This window comes from Trachypithecus francoisi, unplaced genomic scaffold, assembly GCF_009764315.1.
Source record: "Trachypithecus francoisi isolate TF-2019V2 unplaced genomic scaffold, Tfra_2.0 Lachesis_group19, whole genome shotgun sequence".
Taxonomy (NCBI): Eukaryota; Metazoa; Chordata; class Mammalia; order Primates; family Cercopithecidae; genus Trachypithecus; species Trachypithecus francoisi.
Window position 1 is genome coordinate 19,350,428 of NW_022681464.1, and position 14,321 is coordinate 19,364,748.

The 14,321-nt window shown below is 41.7% G+C and overlaps 1 protein-coding gene across 9 annotated transcripts in view; it reads right to left on the reverse strand.

Annotated features, from left to right (window-relative positions):
• FHOD3 (formin homology 2 domain containing 3) overlaps nt 1–14,321 on the reverse strand; it is a 492,791-nt gene that overhangs the window by 163,379 nt on the left and 315,091 nt on the right. For 5 of the 9 annotated variants that reach the window (XM_033177889.1, XM_033177887.1, XM_033177886.1 and 2 more), the window contains exons 9-10: nt 10,119–10,139; nt 6,791–6,934 (exon numbers count right to left, since the gene is read on the reverse strand). In XM_033177889.1, the coding sequence (XP_033033780.1) occupies nt 6,791–6,934; nt 10,119–10,139 (165 nt within the window). The remainder of the gene's footprint in view (nt 1–6,790; nt 6,935–10,118; nt 10,140–14,321) is intronic. The other 4 variants (XM_033177891.1, XM_033177890.1, XM_033177884.1 and 1 more) reach the window with 1 other exon arrangement.

The following is a 14,321-nucleotide window of genomic DNA, read 5'->3' on the forward strand; positions in this document are numbered from 1 at the left end:
AGTGAGGTAGGCAGATCACCTGAGGCTGGGAGTGCCAGACCAGCCTGACCAACATGGAGAAACCCTGTCTCTACTAAAAATACAAAATTAGCCAGGCGTGGTAGCGCATGCCTATAATCCCAGCTACTCGGGAGGCTAAGGCAAGAGAATCGCTTGAACCCGGGAGGCGGAGGTTGCAGTGAGCCGAGATCACGCCATTGCACTCCAGCCTGGGCAACAGTGAAACTCTGTCTCAAAAAATAAAATAAAATAGGCCGGGCGCAGTGGCTCAAGCTTGTAATCCCAGCACTTTGGGAGGCCGAGGCGGGCGGATCACGAGGTCCGGAGATCAAGACCATCCTGGCTAACATGGTGAAACCCCGTCTCTACTAAAAAAATACAAAAAACCAGCCGGGCGAGGTGGCGGGCACCTGTAGTCCCAGCTACTCCGGAGGCTGAGGCAGGAGAATGGTGAAAACCCAGGAGGCGGAGCTTGCAGTGAGCTGAGATCTGGCCACTGCACTCCAGCCTGGGTGACAGAGCGAGACTCCGTCTCAAAAAAAATAAATAAATAAAAATAAAATAAAATAAAATAATAAATCATTACCAAATGGATTGTATTACAGGAATGCAATGATGGTTAAAAGATGAAAAGAAATCAATTACTCAACTCAAAAATCCAGAAAAACAACAAGGTAAACTCAAAGAAAATAAAAGGAATTTATAAAGATAACAGCAAAACATTGAGTTACAAAACAGAAAAGCAGTACAATTCATATAAAAATCAGAATTATTGCTTGAAAAAAATCAACAAAATAGACAAACCATCAGTTAATCTGGAGGAGAAAAGAAGGAGAAGTCACAAACACACAAAGTAAGAATAACAAAAGGAAGATTACTAAAAGAGAAGAAATGTAAAATATTCATAACAGACTAATAAAAATTCCTTTACTAAGGAATTTTAAAATCCAGATGAAATGGATAATTTCCTAGAAAATGTAATTTAGCAAAATTGATCCTGTAACAATAGGAAGTTTAAACAGACCAGTTTCCATATAAAAAAATATAGTTACCAAAAATCTTCCCTCACTGTCCTCACCACACACACACATATATATTTAACATCACAGGCCCACGTAATTTCTCAAGAGAATTCTAATAAGCCATCAAAGACCAGAATATGAAATGTCACTTAAACATTTCCAGGGCTTAGAGAAAGAAGAAAAACTTCTAAATATTTTGATGAAGCATGAATAAAACTGATATCTAAACATCTTAACTACTGCATGCATGCGCCGCGCGCGCGCACACACACACACACACACAAAAGGAAGTACAAGAACTCTCGCAGTAGCATTGTTTGTCAAGGCAACAAAAATACAAACCATCTAACATCTGTTCAGAGCAGAGCAGATAAATAAATTGTGATACATTCATCAGCAGCGAAAATGAACAAACTGTTACCCACATATCAACATGGAACATGTCTCAAAACTGTTGAGCAAAAGGGCATATTCTAGAAAGAGTCAAAAGATATGACTCTGTTTATAAAAAGTTTGAAAACAGACAAAATTCAATAATACATTGTTTAGGGGCAGACTGAGAAGAAGGAGCTAAAGCATCTGGCTGATGATGCTTTCACTCATCTTACAAGAAAGGTGTTTCTGGGGAAAGAATACAAGCATGTGAGGACCTGCCTCACCTACCATAAATATGCGAATTAACTAGACTACCTAACAAATAGACTAAAGATATTTGCTGAGAGTGCTTATTTCTGGAATATCCTTAGCCGGATGTCCCTGGCTATGGATTACTTACAGTACATAAACCCAGAGTTATGGATTTGTGAGCCATGACTCTCTGGGACATGAAGTAGAGATGTTTCCTAACCAAATGCTCCTTCCTGGGCGAGATGACCTTGTGAACCTCACTTAGAGACTTTGTCTGTTGTTCCGGGTCAGAAAACATGTCTGAATCAGGAAGAAAGGACCTGGGGAGTCACAAGGGATGTACCAGACCTCTCTCTGATCCATCTGCACCTCTATTGGCTGTATTCTTGAAATTATTAGTACAGCCAGATAACCGGGAAAGATCTCTGATTGTCCAACTCTGATTTAGTAAAATGATTCTTTGTTAGCTCACAGAATAAGTAGTTTTCAGATTAAATTATTTTTAAGGAAAGCAAGAGAATACTGGGGGTAAGAATAGTAGGATGACAATAAAGGGGCTGTCAGGACACTTCTGAGTTATAATGTTTTAGTTCTTAAAGCTAGTACATGGTATTTGTTTTAATGCTCTTTAAATGACACAAATATGCTTCATTTGTGAATGATATGCACTTGATGCTCAAATATTAAGCACATGTAATTCAACAAAAGAAAGAGGTTGAACATAGGATAATTTCTTAAAAGTTTCGCATGAAGGGAAAGAAGGTGAGGAGGTGGCTAAGAGGCGGGTAGGCTGGAGAGAAAATGCGCCCTGAAGCAGAGGAGAGTTTTTAGATTCCTAGAGTTGGTATCAAGGTTATTCTTCAATACTCTCTCCCAGTTGGTTCACTGATGGGCAATTCACCTGCATCATGCTGGCTTCTGAATATACAGTGACCCCATGGAATCCAAATCTGTGGTCATCTGAGCCCCTGGTTGAACAGAATCTAACAGATGGAAGGTTCCAATCGTGGTGGTGAGGGGGCTAAGGGAAGGAGATATCTGTGCTGCCAAAAGTCCACCTTCTACCTTTATTTAAGCCAACTCTCTTGAGCTCTCTTCCTCTTCCATCTTCAGTATTCTTACCTTATTCTCCATTCTATATCTTAGGAGCCATGATACTCCTTCATCACCTGCTGGCCTCCCAGGGCCTCAGGTCAGTAACAATGAAAAACTGAGGGAGTGAGGCAGGGCTGGAAGAGAAGATGCCCAGAGCAGGGCACAAAGAGCTGGCCAGCGGGTGGCTATGGGCAGCTTCAGGTGCTGCCAGCAAATATGTTGGGCCCAGTTTCCTCTCTACCAAGATCATATAAAGATAATTCTGTTCTATTCCTCAACTTGTCACTTATTATGACAGTAACTTATAGGAAATAGTGAGTTATACATCATTCTCTCCATTTCTACCTAGTGAAGACCATAAGAAAACAGAAAATATCTTCCCTAGAGCTCTAGCTGTGCAGAAAAATTTATGAATGAATATCTTCCTCATAACAGCATTTGCAATTGTGAAAACCTTGAAAATAATCTAAATCTGAAAAAACAGGGACTAGTTATATGTATTAAGGTATACACACAGATAGAATATTGTACACCTAAAATACTAAATTCTTAAACATGTAATGCCAAGGGAAAATGTTTCCAACACGTTTGCTAATAAGATTCAATACGCAACACTGTATGTAGACTACCATGTCCCTCATCATGAACACACACCCACATATACAAAAAAGACTAGAAGAAAAGATCAAAATGTTAAAAATGGTTAGTAATAAAATCATGGGGGATTTTTTTTTCTTGTACGCTTTTTCGTATACCAAAAATGCTTTCTGTTATTCCAAATTTTCATCAATGAATGCATATTATAAGTGGAAAAAGGAAATATTTTTAAAATGTATTACTATTAATAAGACTGATCAGTTAGGTCAGAAGTGGAAAAATACAACCCATAGAATGGGAGAAAATATTTTCAAATTATGTATCTTATAAGGATCTAGTATCCAGAATATATAAATAATTCCTAAAACTCAACAATAAAAAAATCAAGGCTGGGCCCGGTGGCTCACGCCTTTAATCCCAACACTTTGGGAGGCCAAGGCAGGTGAATCACCTGAGGTCGGGAGTTCGATACTAGCCTGACCAACATGGAAAAAACCCATCTCTACTAAAAATGCAAAATTAGCTGGGCGTGGTGGTGCATGCCTGTAATCCCAGCTACCCAGGAGGCTGAGGCAGGGGAATTGCTTGAACCTGGGAGGCGCAGGTTGCAGTAAGCCGAGATTGCACCATCATGCTCCAGTCTCAGCAACAAGAGAAAAACTCCGTCTCAAAAAAAAAAAAAAAAAAAATCAATTAAAAAATGAGCAAAGGGTCGGAATAAATATTTCTCCACAGAAACTATACAAACAGCCAATATGCACTTGGAAAGAGGCTAAACATCATCAGTCTTAAGGGAAATGTAAGTCAAAACCACAGTAAGATACCACTTCACACCTACTAGCTGGTTTTAATAAAAGTGGTGGACAATAATAAGTGTTGACAAAGGTGTAGAGTAATTGGAATCCTTATACAGTTCTGGTAGAAATGTAAAATGGGATAGCCACTTTAGAAACCAATCTAGCAATTCCTCAATCAGTTAGAGATAGTTACCATATGACCAGCAATTTCACTTCTAGGTATAAACCCAAGAGAACTGAAAACGTATGCACACAAACTTCAATTCAAAACAAATGTTCAGAACAGCATTATTCATAATAGCCAAAAGGTAGAAATAACTCAAGTATTCACTAATTGATAAATGGATAAACAAAATATGGTATATCCATATAATAGAATACTGTCAGCACAACTAGGAACAAAGTAGTGATTCCGCCAATGTGGGTGAACCTTGAAAACACGCTAAGTGAAAGCTAGCCACAAAGACCACATTTTGTATGGATCCATTTGTATGAAACGTCCAAAACAGGTAAATCCAGAGAGAGAGAAAGTAGATTACCAGTTTGGGGCCATGGGGGACAGGGAAGAATGTGAAGTGTCTGCTAATGGGTGTGGGGGTTTCTTTTGGAGTGACAAAAGCAGTCTGAAATATGATAGTGGTGATGATTGTACACCATCTTGTGTATATGCTAAACACATATACACCACTTGTGAATATGCTAAAAACTATTAAATTGTACACTTTAAAATGGAGAATTTTGTGGAATGTGAAGGATGGCTGGAGGGCAAAACAAAACAAAACAAAACAACCAAGGTTGGGCACAGTGGCTCATGCCTATAATCCCAGCACTTTGGGAAGCCGAGGCAAGTAGATCACTTGAGGTCAGTAGTTCAAGATCATTCTGGCCAATATGGTGAAACCTTGTCTCTACTAAAATATAAAAATTAGCCAGGTATGATGGTGGATGCTGGTAATCCCAGCTACTCAGAAGGCTGAGGCAAGAGAATCACTAGAACCCAGGAGGCAGAGGTTGCAGTGAGCTGAGATCACACCACTGCACTCCAGCCTGGGCAGCAGAGAGAGAGACCCCGTCTCAACAAATAAACAACCCACCAGAGGTGGAAGGTTATACAGGCCCCAAAGGCTCTTGCAATGACAGACACACAGAATGCCACTGATGGGACGTCCTCAGGGATTGCCTGGGTCACTGTATTCTTTGAGTGAGTTTGGGCCTAGAGGCATTCACTTTCCTGGTTCAGGTCATACCACCCAAGAGAAAACACATCTTCAGATCTGCCCCTAACTGGCCATGGCAGGACACTGGGATGATGAGGATCAGCAAGAAAGAGTGTCATTTCAACACTCTCACAGTTAAGTACTTTTAATACCATGGGGGTATTTGACCTAAAATTAACCCACAGGAAACAGTCTGAACTCAAGTCAACAGGGTCCAAAGCCCTGATGTGTAGTCCAAAGCAGAACCGGTGTCATGGATGAGTGACCTGTGCAGTTGCATGAGCAGAGCAGAGAGGTACAACATGCATGTCTGCCATTCCTTGCCGCTCATGTGCACAGATTCTGGTAGACTCGTGATAGGCAGGAGTTCCACGGGACCGGAAGTGAGTACAAGGTAAGTATGTTACACCTACGATTGGGGAGGCGGGGCACTGACAGCCCTGGGGGCCGTGCTTCCCTTCAAGATGGATTTGAGTGCAGACAGAAGACAACCCATGGAGCCTCTCATATTCTTTCTTACCCTGTTACCTTCCCATGTTAGACAACAACTTATGCTGAAATGACAACATAAAAGAAAGGAAAAGACAGGGCAGCTCCTAGATCCTTTTTCTTTCAGCCCTTTCTTACTCTTCCGTAAGTTGCAGGCAGAGTGTTGGTAGAATGCACACACCTCAGGAAGTGACGTAAAAACAGTGCAGTCAGTTTTGTACTGTTTCTGCTGTTCTGGTAAGAACAAAATACACGTGCATGTGGGAGCTACAAAATATGATTTAGGTAATTTGGCTGATTCTGCCTATAAGTTAAAGGCTCTTATATTTGCATTCGAAACTGACACTTCATAATATAAAATGAATGGTAAAATTCATGGTAATAATTTTAAATTTTAATTTTTCTTTCCTTATTACATACCGAATTAGAAAATCACCACAAGGTGGGAGAAACCACAGAAGACAGTGAAGAGTTGTTTTAGTATCTTCAACACCACTTTTGCTCCAGTGTTCCATAAATGGTCCTTCATTTCCATTTTGCATTGGTTCCTACAAATCATGTATCTGGCCCTGCCTGAAGTTCCATCTCCCTCAGGTGTAAGAAGCACGATTTCTGTCTCTGTTTCTTTCTCTCCCCATCTCCTTGAGTGAAGGTGCTGCTGACAGACGGCATGTTCTTTAAAGGAAAATAGCTAACCAATTTCCCCTATATCAAGGGTTCTTGAGCATGAATACACATCAGACTCTCCTGGAAGGCTTGTCATAACACGGTCTGCTGGGCCCTCAGAGTTTCTGATTCAGCAGCTCTGGGGTGAAGCCTGTGATCCTGAATTTCTAATAAGCTGGTGGTGCTCACATGCTACACATGTGGTCTAAAGTAGGCGCCATCTCAGCCTTTGACAATTGCCAAAGCTGTACGATACCTTACAAAAGGCATGGTCTGGTACCTCATAAATGTTGAGTTGCTCCACTAAGTCCAGGTCAGTCCCTTTCTTGTTCAAGTGCCTCTGGGACACAGCAGCGATGCCCAGCTCCTCCAGGCAGTCCACAACATCATAGAAGGTGTCTTGGTCTGGCAGTCCTGATAACGTCTGGAAGAAGAGAAGAACCAGCTACAGACACACCATAGAAGACTGCCTTGAGGCTCTCAAGGCATTTTCCAATGCCTAATCCAGGCATATTGTTATAATCATGGCCACTAATCAATCCAGATAGATGACAAATTTATCTGAGCAAAAGCCTCTTCAGTGTGGCAGGCAAAATGAACCCCAATATTCTCCCCTCTGGTGTACATGTGCTACATAATCTCCTCGGCTTGAGTGTGGGCTGGGCACTCCCATGAGAGGGGGGCACTCCCATGATTAGGTTACATTAGGTGGCAAAGGTGAGGGGATTTTGCAGATGTAATGAAGGTCCAAAATCAGTTGATTTTGAGTTAATCGAAGAGGTGACTCTCCTAGGTGATAATCAAGTAGGCCCTTTAAAAGAAGGCTTAGCTCTTCTCTGAGCTCTGGACTGGAAAGAGATTATTCCACTGGCCTCGAGGCAGGAGCAAAAACCACGACTTTCACAGAAGCAAGGAAATGAATTCTGCCAACTACATAGACCTGGAAGAGGACCCCAAGCCTCAGATGAGACTCCAGCCCTGGGTGACACCTCGGCTGCAGCCTTGTGAGACCCTGGGTAGAGGACCTACTAAGGCCATACTTGGACTTCCTGCCCCATGGAAGCTATGAGATGATACATGAGTGTTGTTTGAAGTGGCTAAGTTTGCTGCAATTTGTTACACAGCAATAGTAAACTAACGTACTTTGTAATTACAAACTCCTGTTAAGATCCATACACCAACAACTGGAGTTGTAACAACTTAATTTTATTACATTGTATGTAAATTCAACAGGGCCTCCCCGTGGTCTATGAAATTTAGAAAAGCATGAGAAATTTCAAGGCAGCATAAGAGTCAAAAAGAGAACCCAAGAAAGAAAAAGCTGACTTCTCTTTGAATTCTACCTCTCTTAAGAGAAGGAAGGTATCTGAGACAAGGCCCTGGCTCAGAGCTGGAAGGAGCCTGAGATTTACTGCAAGCTCCTTATCTTATATAGGAGGCAGAGAAGGATAAACGCCTGAGGCAACAGGAAGTGACTGAAGACACTGGGATAAAACCCTGGGCTCAGAGCTGCCATTCCAGTCTCAGCCTTTAGTCCCTACTTACTTCACTATCTTTGCATTTCTAAGAACAAGACAAACATTCCAAAATTATTCTAAACATGATAACTTGCCTAGGAAGGAATAAGACCAACACTTCTGTAAAGACCATTTCATAGCACCAGCTTCTCTAACACTTCTATCTTGGGGCTATCAATGTTGGAAAGAAGGCCTCTATTCATAACTCGAATAATGGCTTTTTCCTATTTAAGCTGAGCAAAGAGGGCACAAGTCACTGCTATTGAGATCAGAAATTAATGAAAACCAACTGTGATGTGATAGCCTAATTATTCAAGGCCCCAGTAAGGACACAAGGCAGGAGGCTGTGAATCTGAAGCCATCATAAATAGGTGTTCACACTTGGGCTGCCATGTATGACAGCCCACACCAGTGTCTACAGGCACCAGGCCAACCACATCTCAATGACAGGCAATAACGGTCATCAGGGCTGCCCTCTGCTTCCAACATTGATTAAAAACTTGCACATCATTCAAAGAATCCTATCATCCTTTGCTTTTAGTGAAAACACTAGAACTCATTAAAAGATGAGAGGGAAATAGCAATACCAGGCCTGGGCAGGGTGAACAATTAGAGATGCCCTAACTGCCAGGTAACTGCAAAATGCACAGCCTGAGGGATGCAGGTGAAGGGACGTCTAGCGTCAGAATTAAAACTTCCTACACAGCAGCGTGGGGTCCAGCCCCAGGCACAGAGAGAGACTGCTGGTAGTCTCTTCACCTCTCTGTTCCCCCACCTTCCTCTTCCGCTTTCTCCTTGCTGGGAGCCCACTGAGGTTCTTTCACTCAGAAGTTTCCAGGAGGTTAAACTGCTAAACCTAATCCCCATTGCTCTAGCAAGTCCAGCCATAAAGGGTGAGGGAACCATTAGTAAATAATTTAAAAATTAGAACTATAGAAGTAAGCAGGGGCCAGGCACAGTGGCTCAGACTTGTAACTCCAGCACTTTGGGGGGTTGAGGCAGGTGGATAACTTGAGGCTAGGAGCTCAAGACCAGCCTGACCAACATGGCAAAACCCAGTCTCTACTAAAAATACACATTTGCAGGATGTAGTGGCACATGCTTGTAATCCCAGCTATTTAGGAGGCTGAGACACAAGAATCACTTGAACCCAGGAGACGGAGATTGCAGAGAGTCGAGATCGTGTCACTGCACTCCAGCCTGGATGACAGAGCAAGATTCTGTCTCAAAAAAAAAAAAGAACTAAAAAGACTCGGGAAACTCTTGCCCCTTGCTCAGTAATAAGCCGTGAACTGAGGGTATCAGCAGGTCATTTGTCATTTCCGCAGTGAAAATATGGGCTTAAGCCAACCCTGCGTACTATTACCTTTCATGCAGGCTGCAGGGGAGACGATGGCCTTCTGCCACTCACAAATGCAGCTTCTTTTTCCAGCTGTGCAAGAGGGTGCTATACATCTTTTTAAAAATTCATTTTTTTTTGGTTGGTTCTCTAATAGGCTCAGCAAATTCTACCACACTCCCACCTGTCCCTGGGCCTCCCCTCCCAGTTCCACCCTGCAGCCACCCTGCTGCTAAGTTGTCCACTTCTGACAAAAATGGCAGCTTCACCAGAAAAGTCTGCGAGGTAAAGGTTTGCTGATGCATTCTCCCTCAGACACTAAAGGTGCCGAGTGTAGCTGCCTGACACTTGGTATCCCTCCTCCTGTTTTTTCTTAGACTTTGTCTTGACAAAGCCTGTGACAAGTAAATCTTCACAGGTCTCTCTCAGAGGCGGAAATTCTTCCTAAAGGACATTCTTCCCCCTCCCTGGGTTTTCATTGATTCCACCAAGTCTTTCTTATAGGATAAAACCATTGTGGCAAAGCCGGTATGCGAATGTTCATAGCAGCGCTATCCGTGGAAGCCAAAAGCTAAATACTCACAAATCTCCTTCAACAGGTGAGTGGGTAAGCACATATGCATCTCTACAAGGAATACTACATGGCAGTGGAAAGGAGTTAATTAATATATTGCATATATTAATATATGCAATAAAAGATGAATCTCAAAAGGCATTATACTGACAGAAGCCAGCCTCAAAGGGTTACTTACTGTATGATTCCATCTGACATTCTTGAAAAGACAAAATTACAGTGATAAGAGAATAAATCAGTGGTTTCTCAGGATTACATACAGGAGGTCAGAATGTCACTATAAAAGGATAACATGGGGGGAATACTATGTTATTATTAGTCTGTATTCTAATTGTGAAGGTGATCCATCTCCATGTATGTGTTAAAACTCATATAGCTATATTTTAAAAGGTGCATTGTTATGGTTTGAATGTGCCCCCCACCAAAACTTACACCCCAATACAGCAGTGTTGGAAGGGAGAACCTTAAAGTAGTGATCAGGTAATGAACGGATTAGTCCTGTTATCTCAGGACTGGGGTAATTATTGTGGGAGTTGTTTCCCAGTAAAAGGATGAGTTCAGCCATCTTATCTTCCCTACAACCCTTGTCACCCTCTGTATCCCACTATGGGATAGCACAGAAAGAAGGGCCTGGCCAGATGCCAGCACCTTGATATTGGACTCCCAGCCTCAAGAACCGTGAGTATTTCTTTCCTCTATAAATTACCCAGCCTGTGGTATTCTGTTATAGCAACACCAAACAAAGACATAAAACTGATACAGAGAAGTGGGCTGTTGCTATAACAAATAACTGAAAATGTGAAAGCAGCTTTGGAATTGGGTGATAGGTAGAGGCCAGAAAGATTTGGAGAAGCAAGCTAGAAAAAGCCTAGATTGCCTAGAGCATCATCCGGTTGACTCCGGTGGGAGCTCAGAAGAAGAGAATAGTTGTAGGAAAAGTCAGATCCTTCTTAGAGACTGCTGACGTGGTTGGTAGAAACACAAATGGTAAAGCCAATTCTGAAGAGGTCTCAGATGGAAATGAGAATCAAGGTATTAGAAACTGCAATAAAAACCATCCTTGTTTTAAAGTGGCAAGAACTTTGCTGAACTATGTCCATGTCCTAGGGCTCTAATGAAAGATAGAATTTAAGAGCAATGAACTAGGATATCTGGTGAAAAAAAATTCTAAGCAAAATATTGGAGGAGTTGTATGGTTACTTCTAATTGCATATAGGAAGATGCAAGAGGATAGGAGTGATATAAATATGGAGTTTATTAAAAGGAAAGTAGAGTAGAAAAATTTGAAAAAGTCACAGCTTGGCCATGTAAAGAGTGAAAAGACATCTTTTGGAAAGCAAACCAAAGGGATGACCAAGTGACCATTTGTTAAAAGGATTATAGTATGGATAGAAGGGAGCCAGTGTTATTCCCCAAGATGATGGTAGAAAAACTCCAAAGGCATTTCAGAGACCTTCTAAGCAAGCTAGGACCTTGAGGGCCAGGTTTCTGGACAAGCACCAGCGGTACCTCAGCATTCACTGCTCAGGGCCACTCAGGATCCTGCTCCCAGAATTCTGGTGCAGGACTTTTTGGCCACCCCAGCTGTGACTCAAGCAGGCCTTGCTGCTCTGGAAGGTACAAGCCATAAAACACACGGTGCTAATTCTGCAGGTGTGGAAAATATAAGAAGAGCTGTGGAGCCGTGGTGACCTCAACCTAGATCTAAAAGAAGGTTGTGGACAGCCTCAGGTCCCAAGAAGAGACTGGTCATGGGGTGAAGCCACTGTGGAGAGTCCCCAGTAGGGCAATGCTTAGTGGAGCCATGGGAGCGCAGTAGCCCTCAAGACCCTAGAACTGTAGAGCTACCAGTGTGCAATCCAGCCCAGGAAAGCTGGATTGTAGGCAAAAGCTCCAACCTAGGAGAGCTGAAGTGTGGGCTGAGCCCAGCAAAGCCACAGGGATGGGACTGCCTGAGGCCTTGTGGGCCCAACCCCAAGGTGCCCAGGATATGGGACATGGAGTCAAAAGAGACTATTCTAGAGTCTTAAGATTTAATATTGTCTTTTTCTCTCTTGGGGTTTGGACTTGGAACTAGTTACCCTTTTCTTCTTGCCTATTTCTGCCTTTTGGAATGTGAACATTTATGCCAGTTCAACAATGTATTTTGGAAGTAGGTAATTTGTTTGATTTCAGACTCACAGCTAAAGGGAAATTTGCCTCAGGATGAATCGTGCCTTGAGTCTTACCTATACCTGATTCAGATGAGACTCTGGATTTGGGACTTTGAGTTTGTACTGGAATTCATTAAGACTTTGGAGCTATTGGGATGGAATGGATATATCTTGCACATGAGGAGGACATGAATTTTGGGGACTGGGGGCAGGATGCTATGGTTTTAATATGTCCCCCAAAGTTCATGCATTAGAAACATAATCCCCAAAGCAACAGTGTTGAAAGGAGGTAAATTGGATGAATGCCATTATCTCAGGAGTGGATTACTTACTGCAGGAATAGGTTCCTAATAGAGCATAAGTTTCACCCCCTTCTCCTCTCTTCCCCTACAACCCCCTTGCCCTCTCCCATGGATGGCACAGCAAAGAGGTCCCCACAAGACGCCAGTTCCCTGATACCTTGATATTGAACTTCCCAGTCTCCAAAACTGTGAGAAATCGATTTCTTTATAAATTACCCAGTCTGTGGTATTCAGTTACAGCAACACAAAATGGACTAAAACATTCATTTTAAAACAATAAAAGTAAATGTAAAAACAAAGGCAACTACTCAGCATGTACCACCCAGGTTAGTTATCCCCTAGCCCCACTGAACAACTCCTCTTCCCATGGCTCCCTGGGGTCCTGCTCTCCCTGAATACCCTAAGCCGGCCTCACGGTAACCCCTCTTGTTACTCATTCTACCTCCCATCCCCAGTCAGCTTCATCCTATTTTACAAGGTAATCAGTTTTAGAACAGTAACCAGGATAGGACTTAGTGTCATTGTTTTGTCATGGAAATGTCCATTTTTAAAAATTCTATGTTATTAAGGGCCTTTATTTTGTTGAAATCAATAGTTAGAAACGACCCAACTTGCAATATAATTTCCCAGATTTCACAGTTGAATGTTTTCCAGACCCAGATTAACATTTTATTTTGTTTGGTATCTCAGAGGAGTTTACTCATTGGGCAATATGCATTACTACAATATAACAAAACAAAACAAACGTGGCATGAGCGCTGGTGGTCTGTTGACTTGTTTAACCCATTTATGCCAGAGGTTGCAAATTTTTTTGTGTGAAAAATCAGACCTTGGCGATGACGTTGAGAAGTAGGATATAAATAAATCACACAAGCTTAGCGTTCCAATAATGGAACACTAGGCATAAGTTAGTTAAGGAAAGGATTACATTTGAATGAATGACCTCAAGGATCTTTCTGGATGTCTCCTTGGCTAGAACTAACAAAGGATGAGAAAGAACTGCCAGATGAGAAAGAGCAAGTGAGGGATTCCTGGACATCAAATGCCACAAAATGTCAAGCAGAGGGTGATAGGCACTGGGTCCCTGCCAGTGAATAGCAACAAAGTACCCACATTGTGTGGGTACTGGTATGATCATAAGAACATGTGGGAACGGCCTTATCAATACAATAATGTTACAACAGGGAACACTGTGCCAGCGTGAAAATTCCATTTTTGCTGAATTCAGTGTTTTCCAGTGCAATGTCAATGACTAAAAAGGACAGGAAATAGATGACCTTAATCCTTAGAAACCAACAGAAAATTGCTTCAAATCAAATGGTAAAATGAGCTCACAAAAAGATTTGAAAATAAAAGCAGAATTATTAGGATTATACTTCAGTCAAGTTGTGCCCATTTCCCACCAGGGTTATAGGAGTTTCCTAGGTGTTCATCAACAAATGATATTTCATTAAAAGACAATCATTACCAATGTGACCTGGGAAATATGTCTTGTTGTTTTCTTATGTATTTCTTTTGCTCTTAGTTGGTTTAATGTCTTTCATTTTTCTACTGAATTCAAAATATATTTAGGATAATACCATTTTTTACCTTTCTTTTTGTAAATAATCTCCCAGTTTGTCATTTGCATTTAGTTACAATTTGTGATTTTCATTTTATAAATAAGATCTTTTAAAATTTTATGCAGTAAAATAGTTAAATCTCTTCCTCTGGAACCTTTTTCACTGGTTTTATTATTAAAATAAACGTTACCAACCAGAGACTAATTAGTCTTCATCTCTCTTTTTCTCCCTGCAGTTTGATATGTTCCATTAAATGCCTTAAGCTCTCCAGGGCTTACTGTGGTATATGGTCAAAGGATGTTTTTGTTTACTTCCATTTAACAACACCTCTCCAATCAGTAGCCAACCCGTTCCCACCAATGTT